Raw genomic sequence first — 22,292 nt, forward strand, 5'->3', positions numbered from 1 at the left:
CCTATCATAATCTGTTTTCCTGTAATTCTATGATTTAAAGTTTAGATGCTGTAATTATTTAGAAAATCTGCAGTTATATATTTAATTTTTATATATGTATATATCTATATACAAAAATACAGGCTTGCAAAGAAAGCTAGAGAAGTTGGATTATAAGTGAAATTTTACTGAATATGCCTGGAGCTATTTTCATTTTTCTGTGGTCTTTCTAAGGGCTTTGCTTCTCTCTTCTTTTTTTTTTCTTTTCCTTTTTCTTTTCTTCTTTTTAACTGTGATTGCAGAGCTGGATTTCCATTAGGAATACTGCCAGAAGATTACAAGCTGTTTTTGATGAACTATAAAATCTATTGAATTTGTGGACACAATGAACAAAGTACAGTAAGTAAGGATTTCATTATTTCAATGAACACTTATTAAAAGTATGATGAAATCTTGAACACAATCAAAACGAAGGTGCAGCAGAAAAATACACTTTTCCTTGCAGATTTACACAAAAACAAAGCCCAATTCTTTCACTATCTTATAAGGCACATATTCAGCATAAATATTTTCCAACAGCATTGAAATAGGTTACACAAAATAATGTGATTACTGGTCCTTTCTAAATCTAAGATGCAAGTGGATCTGCCCCATGTATGCAAAGTGGTCCACATGTGTATATATAGACATATGCACATGCACAGGCTCACACACCCCCCCCCCCCTTCCTTTTTTCAATTGAAAAGACAATAAAATCTTAGAAATAATAGCTACCTAGTACCAGTTTCATACACATCACTTCTATTTTTATATGATTAAACTTGTACAGTATGCTAAAAGCAAGAATTGCTTACAGAAAGTAAAATTCAGCCCTTATTGACAATTTCTTCAAATGAAAACAAGCAAGATGGAAATTAATTTTACTAGTTTTGAAGACAGTAGTAAACCAGAATTTCAGGTCTACATGTTCCACAAAAACATGGAAGCTCCAATTTTCAAGAAATACCTGACCTTTTCTTCTATTTCTTCTTTTCTGAGTTTTCAGAAACAAAGGACTGTATTATGTCACGCAGACCTGGCTTCCAGTCACGCAAATCATAGGAAAAAAAAATTAAACTGACAAAGACAGGAAAAACTAAGAAGGCTGCACATACATTTCTGTATTTTTTATACTTCCTTTAAAATACCTGCTCTGTGTCAACAGCATAACTTCAGTTGCTGAAGATCTATAACAAAAGTTCATACCTGACACCATTTTTTGGAGGCCCGTACACCTCCACACCAGTTTTAAAACTCAGAATTTGGCTATTAGAACTGATTTTCACAACATCAATTTTAAGGACCTTGTTTATATTATACTCTCAAAACAGATTTTTGTTTTAAATCTCAGTAGTGGAGACATTACTAAGATACTTAGGCATAACACATTAAAATGAATTAGACCGTTTCAGATTTCTCCTTCTCTCTTGTACACTACAGGAAGGAAGGAAAGTGGGTGCCTGATTTAGAGCATGAGCATCTATTCTCCAGCAAAAAACCTATCAAGTGTCATGTGCATATTGCTCTAAAAAATGTATTAATTCAACTCACTGATCTGTGACATAATTAACAAAATCGTGAGTGATAAAATGTGCCACATTTTGTTTGCTCTGCTTATGCCACAGATAGTACTGTTTGCCTGAGCCATGGAAAGGCAAAGTAAATATCACTCTCAACTCTGTTTTACAATCATAAATAATACATAATCATACTTTTCATATTTGATTTGCTGTTTGAGTTTCATTATAACTTTAGGTGCGCCATTCCTTGCAAAATTCCCAGCGCTTCGAAATTTACACCAAGCAAAATTTGGAGAGCTAGAGTATCTTTCCATGATGAATAGGAACATCTGAGCTTTAAACAGCTAATGCTGAAAAGTGTTTCAAAGTCACAGGTTAGATTTTAAGTTATTTACTAACTTCACTGAGGGGGAAGATCCCACATGCAAGGGAAATGTTTAGTAGCCCCCTGTGCCTTCCTTTTAGGCATACAGCCCTGGTTCCTGGTCAGACCTGCACTACTGAGTAAGATGAAACAAAGATTTGCTCTGTCATGGCAATTCCTATTTCAGTGACATTTAGGAGTTAAAAGGAAACCTAGATCAAAACATGAAAACATTCTGGAAAATACTTAAAATATTTTCTTTATAGTAAGTGGAGTAAAACACCAACCTAAAATCCTTTCTGTAGCACACTAACACTTTTGATTACTTTAAGAGCATGTCATTGATTCTGATGCATCTAAATTACCATCTTCCTGCATGGTGAATTTTTGAGCAACACAGTTATCAGTTATAGTTCTGGCCTTCAAAGACACCTACTACATCTATCATTTAGTCCAGCTACATGAAAACATTCTTTCTGGCTCAAAATTCATAAATGACCTGTGTAGAAAAGTTATTTACAATCTTTTTTTGTTAACGCTGACCAAACTTCACATTTGAAAGAATCACTTCTACTGATCATCTGGCAACAAAAGAAACACAAGGTAAAAGGGTAAGATAGTTGATGACATAAATAAACAATATTGTTACTTACCTTAGTTTAGATTGCCCTGACTATGTGAGAGGGTTGCTGCAATATGTGTGCATATGCGTTCTATGATAGGCTGAAGCTTTTCCTCTTTCTTTTCCTTCTTTTAGTAAGAAAAGCCCCCTAGGCCAGATCCTGCTCCCACTAAAGACAAGAGCAAAAATCTTCACAGGGTTTCAATAGGAGCAGAACGGGGATTTTAAAACAGTTTTTTTCCCCCTTTTGTATCTTTCAGCATGAGCTTTTGTTCCTTCAGGCTATGCAGATATGAAGCTTTTAAGATTTCTGAAGACGCAAAAAAGAATTGGAAGTCTTATGTTCCTAATGAAGCATCATGCTGTCATCTAATTTATCTGAAATCACTGACCCCAAATTGCCCCTGTTGTTTTTAAGAAAAAATATTGGATTTAATCTTAACTAAGAAATCAGAGGAAGCTTCTGACAACATTTGTTGCCACTACAGGTACAACCTATTATCCAAGTTATCCAACTGCCACTCATTTGTTCAGATTTCAATTCCACTGTTTGTACTCAACTCTTGTGCTAGAAGAAATTCCATATACATAAAAATCTGCTCTTAGTTGAACCATTATCTACTGTTCATACCCACATGCTTCTTTTTGCATTTCCATGCCTACCTTCAAAGCCTAACAAGGCTTTGAAGCGATACAAAGATTTTTCATTGATCAGGACAGAAAGTTTGTATGGTACATATTCTAAAAAGCATTAGTATACTGTTTCTTGCAGACGTCTAAGAAAAGTAATATCTTAGAAATTTATTCACAGCTGGAAAATTCTATCTCCTGAGTGATCTATATCCTTATTCATGTAACACAGTTGCCACGGATGAAATAACCACTTTTGGTGAAGGTCCTATTTCCAAAGAGCATGTGTCTCACTCACCTGTTTGGCTAAGTTGAGATGTGCTTCTGCTCCTTCGAGACACTATGGCAACCACTTTGGCACTAAGGCTGGAACGCCTTTTCTTCCCACCTGTTCCAACCATGCCGACAGCCGTGTCTGACTGACTCCCGTCATTGTGCTCCAGCTTATACATCTCTCCACTCACACTTGTGCTCTTAGTGATTCTCCCTGAAGTCCCCATCCGTCTGCCTTGCATTTTAGAAGTAAATGTACTACAGTTACAAAGTAAAAACAAACATGTTAATTTGTGTGTGCAATACCATTTCCAAAAGCATTTTTTTAAATCAGTAAATTAAAGTCTTGATACATTTTCATTTATTTGATTCACAAATAAAAGGTTAATTTGGTGCTCCTCAGAGTATATATTTCCAGTATTATAATTTGTTCTTCACTTCTTTTAGGGAAATAAATAAAATGAACATTTTCCCATGTTTGTCAAAGTGACAGAAAGACACACAACATTTAAAAGTCATGTGGAGCCTTACTGTCTATATTCCCAGAACACAGAAAGCAATAAACCAACAATTTCAGGACAAAAAAGATGAATATGGACTAAGATAATATATGTAGGTATCCTATTGGCACAGCTCACTAAAGCCTTAAGACCTAATAGATATGAAGATATCATCTTCTGTATTTTCATACTTCACAGAAAGAGATAATATGTAGTGTTTTTTACATCTTCACTCTCTCACTTCTTTAAATGTAAATGCAATAATCACAGTATGAAGGGCAAAATAATTTTGAGACAAAGCCCCTAATAATCCCCTAGAATTTTCACTGACTGACACAAAGATTAATTGCTCTGGCAGTTCTGTTTGATTTTCTTTAGCTATCGCATTGCTTTTGAATGTTTCTATACAAAACCATTTTCTGCTCCTGCCATACAGGCTGTATGAAGTATTCTGAAACATGCTTTAGAGAACAATTTCAAATATACACAGGACATACCAATACATGGTCCTAACATGACTGCAACCAAGCAATGCCCTAGCTCCAATGGCAATACAAAGATAGTTACAACTCTGCAGAGACCCAGAAATTTAAGCTGCAGGCTGACTCACTTCAAACGTAGTTATTAAATCGGGCTAGTAAACGGGAAATTAGAATCATAGAATAGTTAGGGTTGGAAAGGACCTTAAGATCATCAAGTTCCAAGCCCCCTGCCATGGGCAGGGACACCTTCCACTTAACCATGTCACCCAAGGCTCTGTCCAACCTGGCCTTGAACACTGCCCAGGGACGGAGCATTCAGAAATTCCCTGGGCAACCCATTCCAGTGCCTCACCAACCCTACAGTAAAGAACTTCCTCCTTATATCCAATCTAAACTTCCCTTGTTTAAGTTTTAACCCGTTACCCCTTGTCCTATCACTATAGTCCCTACAACATCCCTATAGGCCCCCTTCAGATACTGGAAGGCTGCTATGAGGTCTCCACGCAGCCTTCTCTTCTCCAGGCTGAACAGCTCCAACTTTCTCAGCCTGTCTTCATACAGGAGGTGCTCCAGTCCCCTGATCATCCTCGTGGCCCTCCTCTGGACTTGCTCCAACAGTTCCATGTCCTTTTTATTTTGAGGACACCAGAACTGCACACAATACTCCAAGTGAGGTCTCACGAGAGCAGAGCAGAGGGGCAGGATCACTTGATCTTGTATTACTTCTTAGTAGACCTACTGCCAACATATTAATTTTAGTTTTTTTTTAATTTGGTTTTTTGGTAGTTTTGTAATTTGAAGTCAAATTTTGAATGTATTTGTTGAGCAACAGTCCTGCTGTCCCTCCCAGCAGGTTCCCTTCCCAGCAGATGTGATGGCCTGCTCCCGTCCCCTCCTCCACATGAGAAGTACAGAGGTCAGAAGTGTCATGACAAGTTTCAGACAGATAAGAAATGTTGCTATCTTCTATAGCAGAAGAACTAACATCCTGTTTTTTCTATGGAACTGGGCCCTGCTAAAGTTTAAATCACTCCTGTCCAAAGACAGATCCAGGAAAGCAGAAAATAACACACTGAAATTGTTTTACTGACAGTTACCAAGATTTACTAATGCGTGACCATAGGTAAGAGCTGATAGACAATATTTTTTGACGAAGAAACTGCAAAGTAAAGTCCTTGGACAGACAACCTTAGTAGAGAGGCCATTATCAGTCTCTGCATAGGCTTTTAACTATTTGCAGCACTTAGGATCTGCTCCTCTTAAGTACAGAAAGGAAAAAACAGCAACCACCTTCAAACAGGAGGAGGTGCTGTAATGCACTGAATTACTCAGGAATACATTTTTGTGAACCATCTTAGGCACACTGAACTTATAAGTTCCCTCTTGTTCTCTTCTATCCCACTGCATCGTTAGTGGCTGGCTTTAAGGTTTATGTGGCAAAAATAAAAGGACATATGTATGTTGATGTTTCTATGTAAAAAATTCCTTTGTATTTTGTTGTAGATCTCCCCCAGCACACACTCCCTCACATGTGTATGAGTGCATACACACACACTAATTCCATCATTCTAGGAAGAATTTCAGCTGCACTTTTTGTTCATTAGAAAAACAAACAAAAACCCAAACCCCAAAATAAAAATACCATCTTTCACAAATATGCAGCTACGAAGAAAGAGATTTTGTGTGAGGCAAATGAGTTCTGTTCACTGAAAAATAGTATCAAATTGAGAAAAAGTGCCCTAAAATATTTCCCATTTTCAAAACAGAGTCTCAGTTGTTTAGCCTTTTTTTCTTTAAGGGAGATAAAAATTAATATCTTGGCTTTAATACAGTCACGTCCCTAACATAGTAGAGTGTTTATTTGATAAGCTACATATACTACTGCTTTTTAAAGCTGCAATGATCACTAAATGAGGATAGTTTTATGGTTGGTCACAGAATGCAATAACCTAAACTTTGGTTTGTTTTGCATAAAGTAACACAGGTTTCTTTCTTTACCTCTCCATGAACACTGGAACATGAAAAAGCCATGAACTGGGATTGCCAAATAGGAATAACTGTTTTTCAAATAGCAAAGAAATTTAAAAAAAATAGTGATGGACAATTAATGCTGAAAATTCTGATAAAAATATTTTTCTACAATTTGACAAGATTTATTGGAGTTTACCTTTGTGGCTAGACACTGGTCCATAGCTCTACCACACAATTCTGGCTATGGCCACAGAATCTTAGGAAATGTTTTCTCTTTAAGAAGAAGTGATGCTACTAACTGGCACACTTATCAGGAAAACTTTAAATATCAGATGTACAGTGTGATAATACTGCCTGAATACACAGTCAACCTCCACCATTAGCCTAGATTGCTGTCACACAATCCCCGTAGCATATAGAAACCTTGATCCCTAATTCACTATATCAGGGTTTGCCAACATCATTCTAGATCAGCTAGTTTCCGGCACCGAGTCCCTTTTCCTCCTCTGCTGAGGAAACAAGGCCTCACAATTGTGCACAAAGGGCTGGAAGAAGGCAATGCCATTGACTGGTTTGCTTCCCTAGAGGACTCTTTGTCATTTCAAAGAAAGGGCAGACCAAAAGTAAAACCTGATACTTGAAGGGGCAGAATCGCACATGCCTCATTTTCAGGAGTCCTACTTTCTACTGTGATTAGACATGAATAATTCCTTTCCACATGGATAATTCCTTTCCAGCAGCACTTGGAATTGGATTTCAGTGACTATTTCTGTGATGCTACTCAAAGCTTTCTGTAGTCACCTTGTTCCAATTTTGAGCCATGGGTTTGTTGTCAATTCTGGAACTCTGGAATTTATGCACTAATAATTTAGTAAGAGAGAGGGAAGAAATTGAAAATACTTCTGTTGTGAGCATCTGTTGACATTTGAGTATTTTGACATATTTGCTGACGTACTAATCTATAAATGAATAATTTACACAGATAAAGTATAAGATCTGCCATGCAAATAAAGGAATAATTATTTATCATACTACTGGCTTTGCTCTACTGAATCTCAAGTATTTATGAATATAATAGATAGTAATCTTAAAATGCTTTTATGCCAGTCTCCACTTTTTTTTTAAATGGAGCTGAAATGATCTAATCTCACATTTAATGATCTACTAAATGTGAGCTGAAATGATCTGATCTCTTATTTAATAAGATCCTAGGAGACAATGATGTCCATCAACTGAGAAATAAGAATTGATAGGATCACAGAATCCTATATTTGATATATTAACGCCCTAATTTGAGGACAATGAAATACTTTCTGAATAACGGATAGAACATTTGTTTTTCAAAGACTCATATAAATTTCAGTTTTCATTCTTTGTGACAGGTAGAGGGAACTACAAGAATCACCTTAGCAAAGATAAAGATTGAGATTTTTAGAGTTCAGTTTAATCTTGTACTTGTTTTTACCCTGCAAATATCAAGTTCTACTTTCCTAGGAAATATGTTCTAATGTACTGCGAGTACAAAATAGCTATTAGTGTGCCATAAACAGGATTAGTGCGAGAGCACTAAGGATCAAATCTTACAGCTGTCCAATACTTCCCCTTGCATATCTAAGCAAACAGATTAAGATTCTTTTGCATTCATCTAATCCCTGGGCTACTTTATTATTTGACATTAATTGCAACAGTATCAAAAGAACAGGCGTTTAATATTCAGTCTTCCCAATCCATCTAATTGAGTACCCTCAGAACACAGTATTTTTCCATCCCCTTGCTGGCTATCACTTGGAGAAATAGCTCCTAGCTCATACTGTTACTTTCTTCAATATAGTTGGAGTTTAATTTATGAAGCATAAAGAAGCAAAAGATACACATGAATTTACATATATCCTTTTGCACTTAACCCTTCTGATAACATCATAACTAAACATTTATTTTCCATTACTGGACTTGCTAGGATTACATACAGATATCTAATGAATATATTCAAGATGCAAAAAATTCTACTAGACAAATTACTTGGATGGAGAAAATTGGTATATAGATATACAGTCAGTATTTCTCAGTAGCTTCATAAAATACATGCTAGTAGTAGATGTCACCTGAAAAATAAAGATTAGATACAGGAAGCCAGAACAAACTTTGACCATAAACTCACCTATATAATATTTGAAAGTATATCCTTTATAGGGAAAAAAAATCAAGTGTTTAGCCATTACTAAAACCACATTATTTCCTTCATTCTCTTACACTTACTGATGATTTCTAAAAAAAATACTTTAGGTGTTTATTTTCATGATCATTCATTTTTACTCCATCTATTTTTCCAATAGTGCAAGCCTTGAGTAAATAAATAATCCCCTGTATTCCTTGCCGTATAGATGATGTTTTAATGTAATATCTTTCCGCACAGTTGCAGTAACTTGAGTCTTTCAACAGAATCCCTGGCCTTCACCAGCATGAGCTAGTAAGCTTCCTTTCTCTTCTACTGAATGCAGAATCATGTACTAATTCATAGCTCCTACGGTACCCTTTTGCAATGAGGTAGCTCATGAATACTAATAACCTCCTAAACATGTAATAGTTGTGGACCAAAGGGAAGATGCGCACTCCTTTATAAAGAGGATCGTTACATTTCTAAATATAAACTAAGTCTTATTATTAGCATTATATGAAATTTAATTAATAAATCCAAACTCTAAATTACCTATCCAGAAATTGCTCTGTCAGTCTTAGAATATAGGCATATATTTACATATGATATATAACATTTTCTGCAAGATTAATTACTGTATAATTTATGGTATTTCATAAATTAATTCAAACATGGTGCTTTACAAACCAAAGGACAAACGCATACCCCCTATCAAAATTCTCTCTAGCTAGTCAAGAGACATTTTTAGACCATAAGGAAGTTAGTTGATCCAATGAAATAATAATTTTGTACAGTCTGTACCAACTGGAACTACATATTGATCAAATGTGCACATCGACCATGTATTAAATCCATGAAATAGCTATTAGAATCAGAAGAAGCTTGCTTCCTGTGTAAAGTCACCATATTAGAATCCTATTGGTGTTTTAAGATAGCTGAAATTCAGTATCTTGTAAATTATATCTGTTCTTGACAATATTCCTATATTGTAAAATATTGCTACTCAGTGATGTGCCTCTGGAATGATGCAGCCCCATTTTGTTCAGTGTGTAAACTCTCACAAAGGTAAGGGTTGGGAAAGATTCATTACAGAAGTCTCCTATGAGAACTTTTTATCGTCCTACATCAGAAGACCAGAAAATTTCCATGTTGGAATATAGGCTCAGAACCTCTTTTGTGAAAGTGCCTTCCTCAGTAACACACTGACCAGTGAATCGTGGAAGTCTCACAGCTCTGATGGATTTCTGTTGGTTTTGTTTTGTTTTGTTTTTTTAAAAAAACTTGTAAAACTAGTATTTCTCCACAAAATGAAAGAATAATTATTCAGAAAGTCTGTATGCTACAAAAGATAAGCAGATTTTAACTATTTCCCAAGAACATTTCATCAAGTTAATTTATATACTCTGAAAATAGCAGAGCAATGGTCTGTGTGTGCAGGAGCGTGTGTGTCTGCCTGTGCATACCCATGGCACTGTCAGCCTGAAGGCAACTGATCACATGAATCATTAAATGAAACCAACACAAAAGCAGTTGGTTACTGCCAGGGCACTGCTCAGGTTAAGCACTGCTAACACTGATGAGGCGAGGCTAATGGGAATCAATCAAGAGACAGCTCAAATGACCCAAACTTGACTGCAAATAGCCATGTACTTATTAAATTCAAGTGTACCAAACATAGCAAGCACATAAATGTTAAACCTGTAGCAAGAAAATATGGTACTGGTGTGTATGTGTATGACAACTACAAAATGTTGAGTTTTTTCTGCTTATACTGAATAAAGGAAACTTTCTTCAGTAGCAAGAAAACTTAATTCTTTCTTTGTACAACATTCAGCAACTGCATATTATTCTCCCTGTTACTATGTACTGCATTGCTTGCTGTCCCTCCAAAGCATGATGTACCCATGATCTCACTGCTCTCTGCGTAAAAAGGCTACATCGTTGATATGAAATAGATTGTTCACTGCTCCTTTACAGAAGTAAATAATAGCAACAGGAAATAGCCACAAAATAGGTAATAGAGGAGGAAAATCTGAAAGCCTGAATGGAACAGTGGACAGACAGGTCCAAAAAGGAAATACAGAAAATCTTTTAAAAAAGATAAACTGAAATGAGATAAAGCAAGCAAGAGCTACTCTAAGGTCTGACCCATGGCTAAAACTATTTTCCTACATTTCTTCATTCTAAATATAGCATGTACTGCCTGTTAAAAATGTTAATGTTCTTATGCTAAAAACTTATGAATTATATTTCATCTTAATCAACTGCAATAATTAAATGAAAAACCAATTAAAATTATATTTCAGTCTTTTTTCAAATCATTAAGAAAGGCTGCTGGTAACGTGACAGTTTCTTTGACAGAGGAAGCACAATTAATTAAAAATGCACAAGCAGTGCTCCGTAGCACATTTTTCACATACAGATGTTCTGAAGGGATTAAAGACTCCATCTCCCTCCCTCTATGACACACAAAGCAGTTTATAATGATGGATTTAAAAAAATCATTATCTTTAGATAATGAACAGTTAGAACATTAATTACTCTGGCTTCACCTTGGTTTTGTACATAAATGACCTCAGAACCCAAGTTCCCATCTGTAACACAGAGTTTAGTGGTAAAAAGGATACATTTTTTAAGCAGCTTAACTTAACTGTCTTCACATATCTTGCCTCCATGATAATAATTTGGAGGCTATTGCTCTCTGTTCCTCTCCCCAGAAAGCAAGAGTTGTGACTCCGGTTACATCAATGTTCTTGCCCTTGCCCTAAGAAATATCACCTAAGAAGCAAGATCAATTAAGATCATGGAGATACAGTGGAGGAGGGAGGTGGCTGGAGTGTGGGCTGTTAGGTTGTGACACTGAGCTGTTCCAAAGCATCTTGTATGCATGGTCTTTTCACTGTGATAATTATTAAAGTTGAATTGAGTTTAATTAATTAATTTTTTATCAACCCTCCGTGTTTTAGTTAATACTTGTATCAATCTTTTGTGAGCACAGCACTAATACAAACATGTAGCAGGGACACACATACTTATGGATGCAACACATGGTGCATATTGGCATACTAAATATGGAAAGCCCACATCAAAACCATGATTGAATCTAGTACTAACTGTTATGGCCTTGGTTTCACCTCATTTTATTCTTGCAATAGTAGTTTGATTCGCAACTAAGGAGTGGATAAATTACATTCATGGTTTCAAAGTGTCCTATGCTTTGAAAAACACTGCTTCTTATAATGCTACCCCATGTGCCATTCTCTGCATCGCTGATATTGAGATGACTTTTGGATTGAATAAATGTGAACAATAGTCACATAGTAAAATGTTAATTTAAACGTTCTATTTTAAATTAAGACTTTGCAATGGAAAATTCCAAGATGAAAAGAAATCTTCTGAAAACGTAGCAGACAGATACTATGAATCCAATGAGGGCTTTTATTGTTTATTTTTAATAGTAAGAAATATGGAAAGTCTCTAGTCTGTCAACAGCACTGGCTACATTATGAATGCTCCCATTCTAGCTATGGGAGGGAAGAGGTACTCTACTGCAATATCAACTAATTAATCTTACCCAGTATTTAAACAGAGAACTATAAACCACTAAAGTTACTGCATAATAAACATTGCTTATTACATTATATAAGAAAATCAGTATCTACTTAGTGACCCGAAATGCCTTGTTTACTGCAGAAACCTTGACTACAAAGAAACAGTCATACACAGGCAAATTATTAGTAACATAATTAGTCTCATAAATATGGAAGTTGTCTTCTGGTATTTATAACAGTCTTCTTTTATGTCAATCTGGAATGCCACTACTGTTCTAGTCATGCTGAACAAACGATAAAGCAGTATAATATCTTAGTTCTAATACTGAATTTAATAGCTTGTATTTAAAAATTGAAAATAAATAATTGATAAAAAATACTTGTGAAATCAAAGCAGATGGTCGCTATTACCATGTGCTTAATTAGCTTGTTAATACAAGTGTTGAGAGAGTCTAATTCCTTAAGCTAATGGGAATGGAAAAATGGTTGACAATTCAATGCAAGTGCTCAATGCAATGCAGAAGTCCAGCCAGTAGAATAAAACATACACAAAAGTGCTTCATATACTGATTCAGCAAAGTACCACTACTGACTTGAATCATATTTTTTCCAGCTGTCCTGGGTTCAGCAGTAGCAGTCATGTTTTTTCCTTTGTGTTAACTGGTGCAGTGCTGTGTTTTGACTTCTAGTTTTGAGAACAGCATTGGTGAAGCCATGAGCAGAGCATGAGCCTCACAAAGTCCTTGGTCAGGGTAAACATCACTTAGCAACAACCGAAAACATCGGCTTCACCAACGCTGTTCTCAAAACTAGAAGTCAAAACACAGCACTGCACCAGTTAACACAAAGGAAAAAACATGACTGCTACTGCTGAACCCAGGACACCAGCACAGCACAGGCCATGTACTTCACTGAACCCAAGTACAAATCACTAACCACAACCCTCCAGCAGTTGTGGGGAGCACTCATTCATCCTTCACTGAAACCATCTGGGTCTTTTTGCACATGTAATCTATAGCACATTATCCTTCCCTTCCTCTGATGGTCACTCACTGCTGCTTGTTACTGATGTGCAACAGAAGAAGCTGCTAATCGCCTCCCATTTATTCTTCCCTTCCCATGCACACCTAAGTGTGCTGATACAAAGATGCTGTTCAAACACTCAGTTCCCTGCAAATTGCCCACCAAATATCCATCTTAGTACAAATGTCAAGATGACAAATGCGAACAGCATGAAAAGAGATCCTCCAATGATGAATCAGGCCATTGTGCCAAGAGCTCACTACTCTTTGGTCATGTTCCATGTCAACATACTGAGTGATTACTTAAGTGTTTTGAGATTACCAGCTCACCAGGGAATCCCAGCTATCTGAGCCCTGTATTAGTGCCTTGAACCATTCCATGAAGAGAAAGCTGGCCTCAGCACTAGATCAAATTGCACCATTAAGATCATCACTTTAAGAGGCTGAAGAAACTAGCTTCACAGTGACTAACAGAACAAAGTCTAGTTTACTGAAAGCATAGAAGCCACCTGCAAGTTGTATACGCTGTTCTGGAAACTGGGGATGAAAAGCTTTGGCAGATAGAGTCTGCCAGTATGAAACAAAAAATCGCCTTCCCTTCAGTAATGTACAGAGAACCCACCTGAATCCCAGGGACTATATGTTTGTGATACAAACGATTCAGTAGTATGGCATATGTGAAATAAACTAGGACTGGTTCATGTCCACTATTACAACACTCTTTCTTACATAACTCATTTAAAATATTTTACTTAAACTTGAGCATTCAGTTAAGCAAAGCATGTAAAGTCAGATTAAAATATGGCACATACATAATTATATCACACATAATATATGAAACAGAATTCTTAATAAAGCTATGATTTTCAAATTTAGAATTAGGAGCAACAGTGATATTCCTAATGCAGGGGCATTTTGTTAGAAAACCAGATACACTGAGAGAATTCACCTTAAAAGCAGGTATCAAGTCTGTCATATATTTATCGGGTATTTTTTGATCAGATTTAAGTGAAACACCTTATGGTAGCCAACTTGCTAAATCCTCCAAAACAGAAGCCTCCAGCTCACCTTTACTATGAATGATAGTTCCCTACTTGACGACACCAAGAAGTCCAGGTACCTTTGCATAAGCATACCCCTAATGAAAAATGATGCAATGATACCATTGGGCATAATTTTTAATGAAGTGAGCAAATGTCCTTCTTTGTCTGATCAAACCCATATGGTGCTGATTAATCATCATGTATTTAACATGGATTCTTACTTATCAATCATTTGCATTAAACCATGAAAAATTCCCTTCTGCTTCATTTAGGATGCGAGAAATGTCTCTGAGTCATACATGGTAACATCTGTAGCATACACAGACACAAAGTACTGCTTGACTGTGTTATGAATGCATAAAGACCATGACTGATGAAAAGAAACCTCCATAAAGGAGTACTGGTAAACTGACTTCAGTCATGAAATATACAACTTCAAATACTATGGCAAGCCAAATTCACAAGTCTGATTCAATTCAAAAGTCCCAGAACATTTTGTTCCCAGAAAAAAATTCCTGGTATTTGTCTGCACTTCCACTAGAGAGCATGGCAGTCAACCAGGCTTCCCAGGATGGTAACCAGAAAGACATTTGGAATAATTTCACATGCAGATCAGTTTATCCACACATAACCATTTGTTCTAACATTCACTTGAAAATGCTAAACAAATTAGAAATGAAGAAGCTATTGCACAGACTTATATTTAGAACTTGCATCAATCTTAATTCCCTCTTGCAACATATTAGAAATGTTAATCAACAAAATCTGCAGACTGAATTAACTAATGGTATTTTTCATGCATGCTATGTCACAGCTTTCTGACAGGTAATTAAATTATAAATATACTTTAGGAATGAAATTACCCTTCTGCCTTAAAAGGTTTAGACACAATCTTGTCACTGATTAAAGGAAAGGAAGATTGTGTTTCATTCTCTCTGTGTTACTAACTTCTTCAACATGCTCTAGTTTCCTAATATACAGAAGTTCAAATTTATGAGTTCTGACCCAAAGAAAGGTTAGAGTGTTATCTAGCTATTCAAAAAGATGTATCTCTGTGTTGTTCTGCATCAACTGTTTTTATCCTTGCTGTTTAGGTAGTGCTTCATTCTATAAATTCTGTACATTATTAAAAGCATGTTGTATTTTGAGTAAAGTAACTGAAAAAGTCAGCCTCATTGAAATTAAAAATTGTTCAAAAACCTCACAAATTGTTCTACACTTTTTTCTAATACCTATTGACTTTAGAGCCGCAAGTAAAAAAGAGATGGCTTCCAGGTTTTACAACAACAAAAGTAGGTGCATAAAAAAGGCAGTTCAATGAACTTTGTCTTTAAACTTAACATTATGCTTACACACTTGCCATGGCCATTGGGCTGATACACTTCAAAAAGAAAATGATGGTACAGATGTGGTTTCAAGTAAGACAGAAGACAGTAAGTCAAAACCTGCTCTTTTCCTTGTCCCTCCTCCTTGACCACCCCATCCCACCCCATCCTATCCCATCCCATCCCATCCCATCCCATCCCATCCTACTTGATATATATTAATGTCAGGTTCCTTGGAGGCAAAAATAAAATTTGAACTTCAAATTACTAATCAAACTTGAACTTCAAATTTCTAAATCCTTGAACTTAAAGAAATGTAAGTAATTAAAAGAAAGAATCCACTTAATTTTATATGTCTAAAATTAAAGCAACCAATCTGAACTAGTCATCTAGGATTCCTCCAAATCTTCCTTTGACATCTACCTGAAGATGAGGTGTACCATCTGAGAGAATAGGTGTTTTCTTCGTTTTAATGATGATTTCATTAAGTTAGATGAATTATTTAACAAAAACCTAATTTTTAATTAACTTCACTGTAGATACGTAGTTGCTAAGGCTAATGTTAAACAGCATGAATCTCAGTCTGAAAAAAATTGTCTGTAACACAATCAGTGCTTTCCCAAAATTAACTTTTCATTTCCATTTAATAAGCAAGCTACAAGAAGAACTGACTAAAGAATATGTGACAGAGGCTACCAGTACAGACACAGGAGAGTAGGAAGCAGACTTGGCTCAGATCATCAGCAAAATGCCATCTCCTTTTCTTTTCTTCAGCACTCACCTTCCTTCCATTCTGACCTCTCTTGAGATCTAATTCCCATAACATAACAGTTTTGCAGGGCTCTAAAACCTGACATTTTTATAATGATGACAGACAATCAACTAAATACAATTGTGGACAACCCAAATGGAAAACGTTGAACAGTGGATATCAGTCTGTTGGATACAATGTTTTCCAGCCTAACATCAAAATTATTTTTAATTTCATTCCACTGCACTTAATAGTTGAAATCTGCTAATTGCAAAGACAGTCCATTAGACATGTTCCACTTATTTTAAAAGATCTTTCAGGGGAACAAAACCACTGCCATCTTAGAGGTCAAATACTGAAAGTTATGATTAATTTATGAATCTGTTAGTTTCTTCCTAATATTCCTACTGAATGAGTTGCACTCTATATTATTACTATACCTTCTGTTCACAATGGAAATACTACCTGAATTTAGAGAAAATTAAAGCAAGCAAAACTATCTAATCTCTGAGGTATGGATTCTGTGGACAGTATCACAAAGGTAAGGCATCTGGATTCTACTTACATCTCACTTCAGGGGTCTAGAGTAAAGCTGAATTAGAGCTCCCATTGCAAGTACTTGGCTTTGAACACTAATCTTGTACCCAAGGTGCTCTGCTACTCATTAAAATGGAAGAGGTTGAATGAGAGCAAAGATTGACCCTAGGTTTCTCCCTTTCCAGACTCATATGAGCTTACTAATTCTCCTGGCTCTGGTATCTGTGATCAGACATTCAGAACCCAAGCAACATTTCTGATAAAATATGGTCAACACAGAGATATTTATGGACAAAAATCATATTTTGTTCAACCTGCCAAAGACACTGTAACAGTGTTGAGAAAGTTCTCAACAGAGTTCTCAACAGTGTTGAGAAAATACAATGTCTAGAAAATACAGGTATTTTGGTATGAATAAAGCCCTCTGTAAGAGACAAATACTGAAAAGCTAGGATGCAATGAGATGCAGCATTTAAACAAATTAGTTTAAATAAACACTTGAATAACTTTTAATACATTTACAGTTCCACTGCAGTGTTCTGGTGGTCTGTGGATTACTACAGCTGTCAGGTTATAATTTCACCAATATGAAACATGACTTTGAATACCCTCATGAACTTTCCTTCACAAAAAAAATGAGGTGGAGCTAGTTCATATACAGAGGCCGGTTTCTGAGTTTCCCTAACACCTGTTCCCATTGTGAACAGAACAAAAAGCCTGCAGCTGAACTTCTTGGATGGTGAATCTCTCTAGAAGTGTTCTGAAGTACTAAATGAAGCCATCCAAACTGATGGCATCTGATGATTTCTTCCATGTGGATGATTTTATTTTTATAGTTTCTCGTTCTTCTGGCGTCTTATAATACTTTAAGGCAAATTTCTGAGAGTTCAGACATTGGTAGATGTAATCATAGACTACCAAGACAATCCTATAGCCATTATATGTGGTGGGAGTTTTCTTATCGAGTTAAATGAAGACAGGAATCAATCTGTTTATCTAAAAAAGCACTAAACCAAGAATAGGTTATTATCAAGGATGAAACAGGTATTTGATTACTGATAAAACAAACGAATTAAACTACTTGTGAACCAGAGAGATCAAAATTACTATAAAATACTTGTTTGAAACGTAGTAATTTATCATATGCATAAAAACATCAAAATAAAAGCAGATAGGTAGATAAATTTATAGATTGAAAGAAAAAAAGAGCTTTTATGAAAGCTACTCCTTTAGATAAAAAAAATCTACTAGTATTTCTGCTATAATACCTTATTGACATATAGATTTCTCTGAGAGCCAGCAATGAGGGGACAGTGTGTCTTCAATTTCCATTTGCCACAAATACATTATTAATCAGTCATCTTCTTGTAAAAAGTTAACTTTCTGTTTTAGATGCAAAACTGCAAAAATATTGTCATCTTTGGCCAGCAATGAAAGACTATTTACATGTGCATAACAATTTTTATAAATTCTTATGTTTTGGGTACCTAATTTCAGTAATTTCTGGTTGCAGTCTCGCACTGAATTAAAGGGGGGTGTGCTACAATTGAAGCTGCACTGAGAACTCACCCGATTCTGCCACGAGGGCGTTCAGATTGCTCCGACATAAAACTTGTGCTGCTGAGGCGTGAGGCACTGCTGGTTCGGGAAATGGCTGACACATCACTGACATCACTATCTGATGATTTGGCAGAGACGTTATCACAACTTCTGTACTGATCTGTTTGTATGTTATACTAGAGATCAAGAAAAGAAAGGGTGAGGAGTCTCATCAAAACATAACACATATATTGAAACAATTTGACCTAAGTATGACAAACCTCTCTAACTGCTTTTGAATGTAACAAAACTGCATGAAATTCAGAGAAATGCCTATATTAAATAATGTTGTTACGTCTAGTAAAGAAATCAAACATGGTATTTATGGACTAAATAAAGCACTTGAAAAATTACAGCATTAGAATAGAAATAGGCTGCTGGTTCTTTAGTACACTGGAGCTATAATAACGAAGTGTTTTTGCAGTGGACAGATATTGCCTATAAGACCTTTCTTCTACTTTTCAAATATTAGAAAAAGCTATACAGAGTGTACATGTATATGTAAACTGTACAGAGTTTGGAACAGAACTGCATATAGGTCTGAACAAAATGCAATGCTACATAAAGCTGACATTTGAGGATTGATTTCAATACCTAAATTCCATAGGAAAAGGAAAAAGGTATTTTTAATCTCTGCCTCTTTGCATCGTGACACTAGAGGACTAGTCAGACAGAAAGGTAACTCGCAGAAGTGCTTGTTTTCAGGCAGATCAGTTCCCTGACCTAGCTGCATTTGCAAGTGTGCATGGTGAGAACTAGCACAAGACCCAGCAGGAGGAATGTATGGACAGGGATAGAATTGCTGACAGCAACAGCTTTCATTAGTTAAAACTGTGACATCACACTGCATATTACATAAAGCTCTTACATCATCAGTCAGACATACACTTCAGTCCTAGCAATGTCACTTACCTAAATGCTCAGTCACTGAGATATGAGGCTCAAATCATTATCAGGTTCCCAAAACTAAACCCCACTATCATTAGAGATCAAGGTACCCTTGGCTGGGAAGCAACTAAAACAGTGGTATACTTCCAGGGCATATTATGGGAAAACTATTAACACTAGGCAGTTTTTGACTTGACACCCTAGGGGGTTCATTTTCCACATCTGTGCTCTGTAAAATTGCAAGTCATAGAAGTTTATTTATGAGTTATACACAAAGCTGGGGCAGTCTGGGAATATCCCCAGCTCAACTAGGCACTGGGTTGCATGCTGAGTCAGTTCACAAATATCATGACTTAACTTTAAAAACTTGGCAAACACAACCTTGGGTTTGTACAAACAAATGCATCAGGCCTCCTGCCCTCAAGCCAGATTTATTTTCTCTTGCTCTGGTGCCTTTTAGCAACTATGTTGGAGGTCTCCACAGCACACTTGGGAAACTCTTGGTAAAACATTTAAGGTAAGATGAGAAAGTTAACAAAGGTAGAGGAGGGAATAAATAGAATACTAAGCACTGACTGTAAATATAGAAATCTGTAGGAGAAATGGAGGTTATACAAGTTTAGTGTCTCAACATGTGTGTCAGGGTTACTCATAGCTCCTGGATGGCATATGCCAAGATTAAATTCACAAACCAATTTATGAATAAAAAATTGTGGGTTTGACCTGAGGAGTGTGTATTGAGGTAACTCTTAGTAATACCTTCCCTGCGAGGGGCTTGCACTGGCTGACTAAATAAAAACATCTGAGGGAGAGAAAGCTCTGGGTTACTAAACGTAAATTTTCAGCTTCAAATACTAAATGAAACTCTCCAGATGATTTCAGAATAGGTTGCAGCATAATGACTTTGAGCTCCAATAACATGCCCAACGGGCACTGATGTGGAAACAGATGCAGCAGAACACTGATTTAATGAAGTGGGTAACACAGAGGACTCAAGAGCTCTAATATTTAAAAATATTTTCAACTACAGCAAGCAGATTTTCTTTCCAAGTGACTTGGTGTGACTCTCTGAATATGAATGACCAGTGGGGTTAAGGTGAGACTATGCTTATAAGTTCATTCAGATAAACTTTTGGAAATGACTTGTAGACTCTGTTAAATAACTCTGCTGTTTGCACTCTTTCAGACTGCAAAATAAACCTCTCCAAAATGGAAACACAAAGTACCCTAATTCTTATCAGCTCTACTTGTCTTGGTATTCCAGTCACAGAGTTGCTGCATAAAGCATGGAGAATCCCTTTCTAAATGAGATTTGCATGGCAACATTGAGCTTTTACTATGCCGTTATACTGTATGCCAAGGTTGTGATTCCCAAGAAACTGAAAACTCTTCGTTTCACAGAAATAGCGATCAGCACAAGAAGTGGTGATGCTGAAAGTTAATGCTAAGTGCTACAGTGTTTATATTTTACTACTACTTCTTCCAGGTTTAGCTCTTCCTCCCTATAGCTGCTGCTTCTATTGAATTTGCTGTCCTCCATAGAAGACATACAACTTCTCCTAGTTATTCCCTACCTACCGCTTTTCAGTCCAGCCTGATAATCAGTCATTTCAGGGAACAGATGAACAAAACGAAAGCAATTTTGAAGTTACCCTTTTTTTTTCCCCTCAAATACAGAGGGAAGTAAATACCACTCTTCCACAACGCAGGGATCATTAAAAGAAGAACATTTTACTGTTGCAATAAGCCTGAAACTATCAGAAGAAAAATATCATGGGCTAAGATCCACTTATTTGGTATCTGCATTAAAGAAATGCCTGAAGGTTTCCAACTGGGCTCAAAAGTATATATGGTACAGTTCGGCTCATATTGAAAACTACTATTCTTCATAACTCTGCATGTATTTGTCCTGTTATTATATACTATATATATTATATATATAATTTATATTTCCCTGTCACATAATATTTATATATTGTATAATTTTGAAGCTTGAAAAGAAAGTGAAATTTTAGTGCAATCACTTCTTTTTCAGCTCTGTATCTTTCAGAGTTAAAGCTTATGTAACATTTCTGTGCATTATTTGCCACATTAGGAGAGTTGCTGAAGTTTAAAGTGTCTTTGACAGCAATTACTAAAGAGTAGGTCTGGTTTTTTAAACATTAATAGCAGCTAGCTTCAGATGTCCAAACTATCTGCACTGTCTGCTTCGGCATTACAGAGACAGAAATTTGAGTGTAACTATCTCAAATATAAACAGCTGAAATATAGTTCTTCCAATCACTTTACCACCTGTGGAGCTGCTGCTTCTATGCCAGTAAAAGGAGAAAAAAAAAGGTATGATGGACTGCAGATGTGTTAATGTCAGTGAAAAGAGGACAGATGTGAATCAAATGACTGTACTTCATAAATACTTTTACAGTTACTCAATGACTAACAATGTTAGCAATTTTACTGACTATAAGGCATTACGTAGAAGTAATTTAGTAGTCTGTTATAATTATATTCTCTTCAATAAGCATTTCTATTTCTAGATCTATCTCCTAAAACCATGTTGAATACAACAGTTCGGAACTTTGAAAACTGAAGCAGTGTCCCCTTCTTTGACTATGAAAAAAAAGCCTCGGGTGACTAACCTCTGCAAATATGTGCCTCATTAAGTGCTTAAAATTTGGAAATTAAATGATAAAATTAAATGGGGATTAAAATAAGAGAATCCAGACCAGAAACATTCAGTGCTAGATTCATTAAGAGGTTTATTCAAGTGTTGAGATTACAGCTACATTTTGAGGAACACTACTCTAACAAGGAATTTTGTCAGGAAACGCTGAATCATGCACAAATCACCTTGAGTTTTACAAGTGCTCACACAGGGTTCTTCCAAATGCTGCCAGGGTTCACAGCCCAGCATAGGCCCCTTGGTGTCTCCAGGTCTCATCTTTGACTCCTACCAGCATCTGGGTATGCGTCTTAGGAGCAGCTCATGTGATGGTCCAGAGCCCTGTAAGCACCACTCTAAGTAATCCTTCCCACAATTGTAT

At 36.2% G+C, this 22,292-nt stretch overlaps 1 protein-coding gene across 26 annotated transcripts in view; it reads right to left on the minus strand.

The window, feature by feature from the left end:
- RIMS1 (regulating synaptic membrane exocytosis 1) overlaps positions 1 to 22,292 on the minus strand; it is a 303,442-nt gene that overhangs the window by 36,734 nt on the left and 244,416 nt on the right. For 20 of the 26 annotated variants that reach the window (XM_061460482.1, XM_061460480.1, XM_061460507.1 and 17 more), the window contains 2 exons: positions 18,334 to 18,500; positions 3,453 to 3,685 (listed from right to left, as the gene is read on the minus strand). The exons of 5 other annotated variants lie outside the window; for them this stretch is intronic. In XM_061460482.1, the coding sequence (XP_061316466.1) occupies positions 3,453 to 3,685; positions 18,334 to 18,500 (400 nt within the window). Of the gene's footprint in view, positions 1 to 3,452; positions 3,686 to 8,538; positions 8,834 to 18,333; positions 18,501 to 22,292 lie in introns of those variants that run through there. One more of the 26 variants, XM_061460503.1, reaches the window with a different exon arrangement.

This window comes from Pezoporus flaviventris, unplaced genomic scaffold (assembly GCF_033815535.1).
Source record: "Pezoporus flaviventris isolate CSIRO_AGI_PZ_B2104156 unplaced genomic scaffold, CSIRO_AGI_Pfla_v1 ptg000031l, whole genome shotgun sequence".
NCBI lineage: Eukaryota > Metazoa > Chordata > Aves > Psittaciformes > Psittacidae > Pezoporus > Pezoporus flaviventris.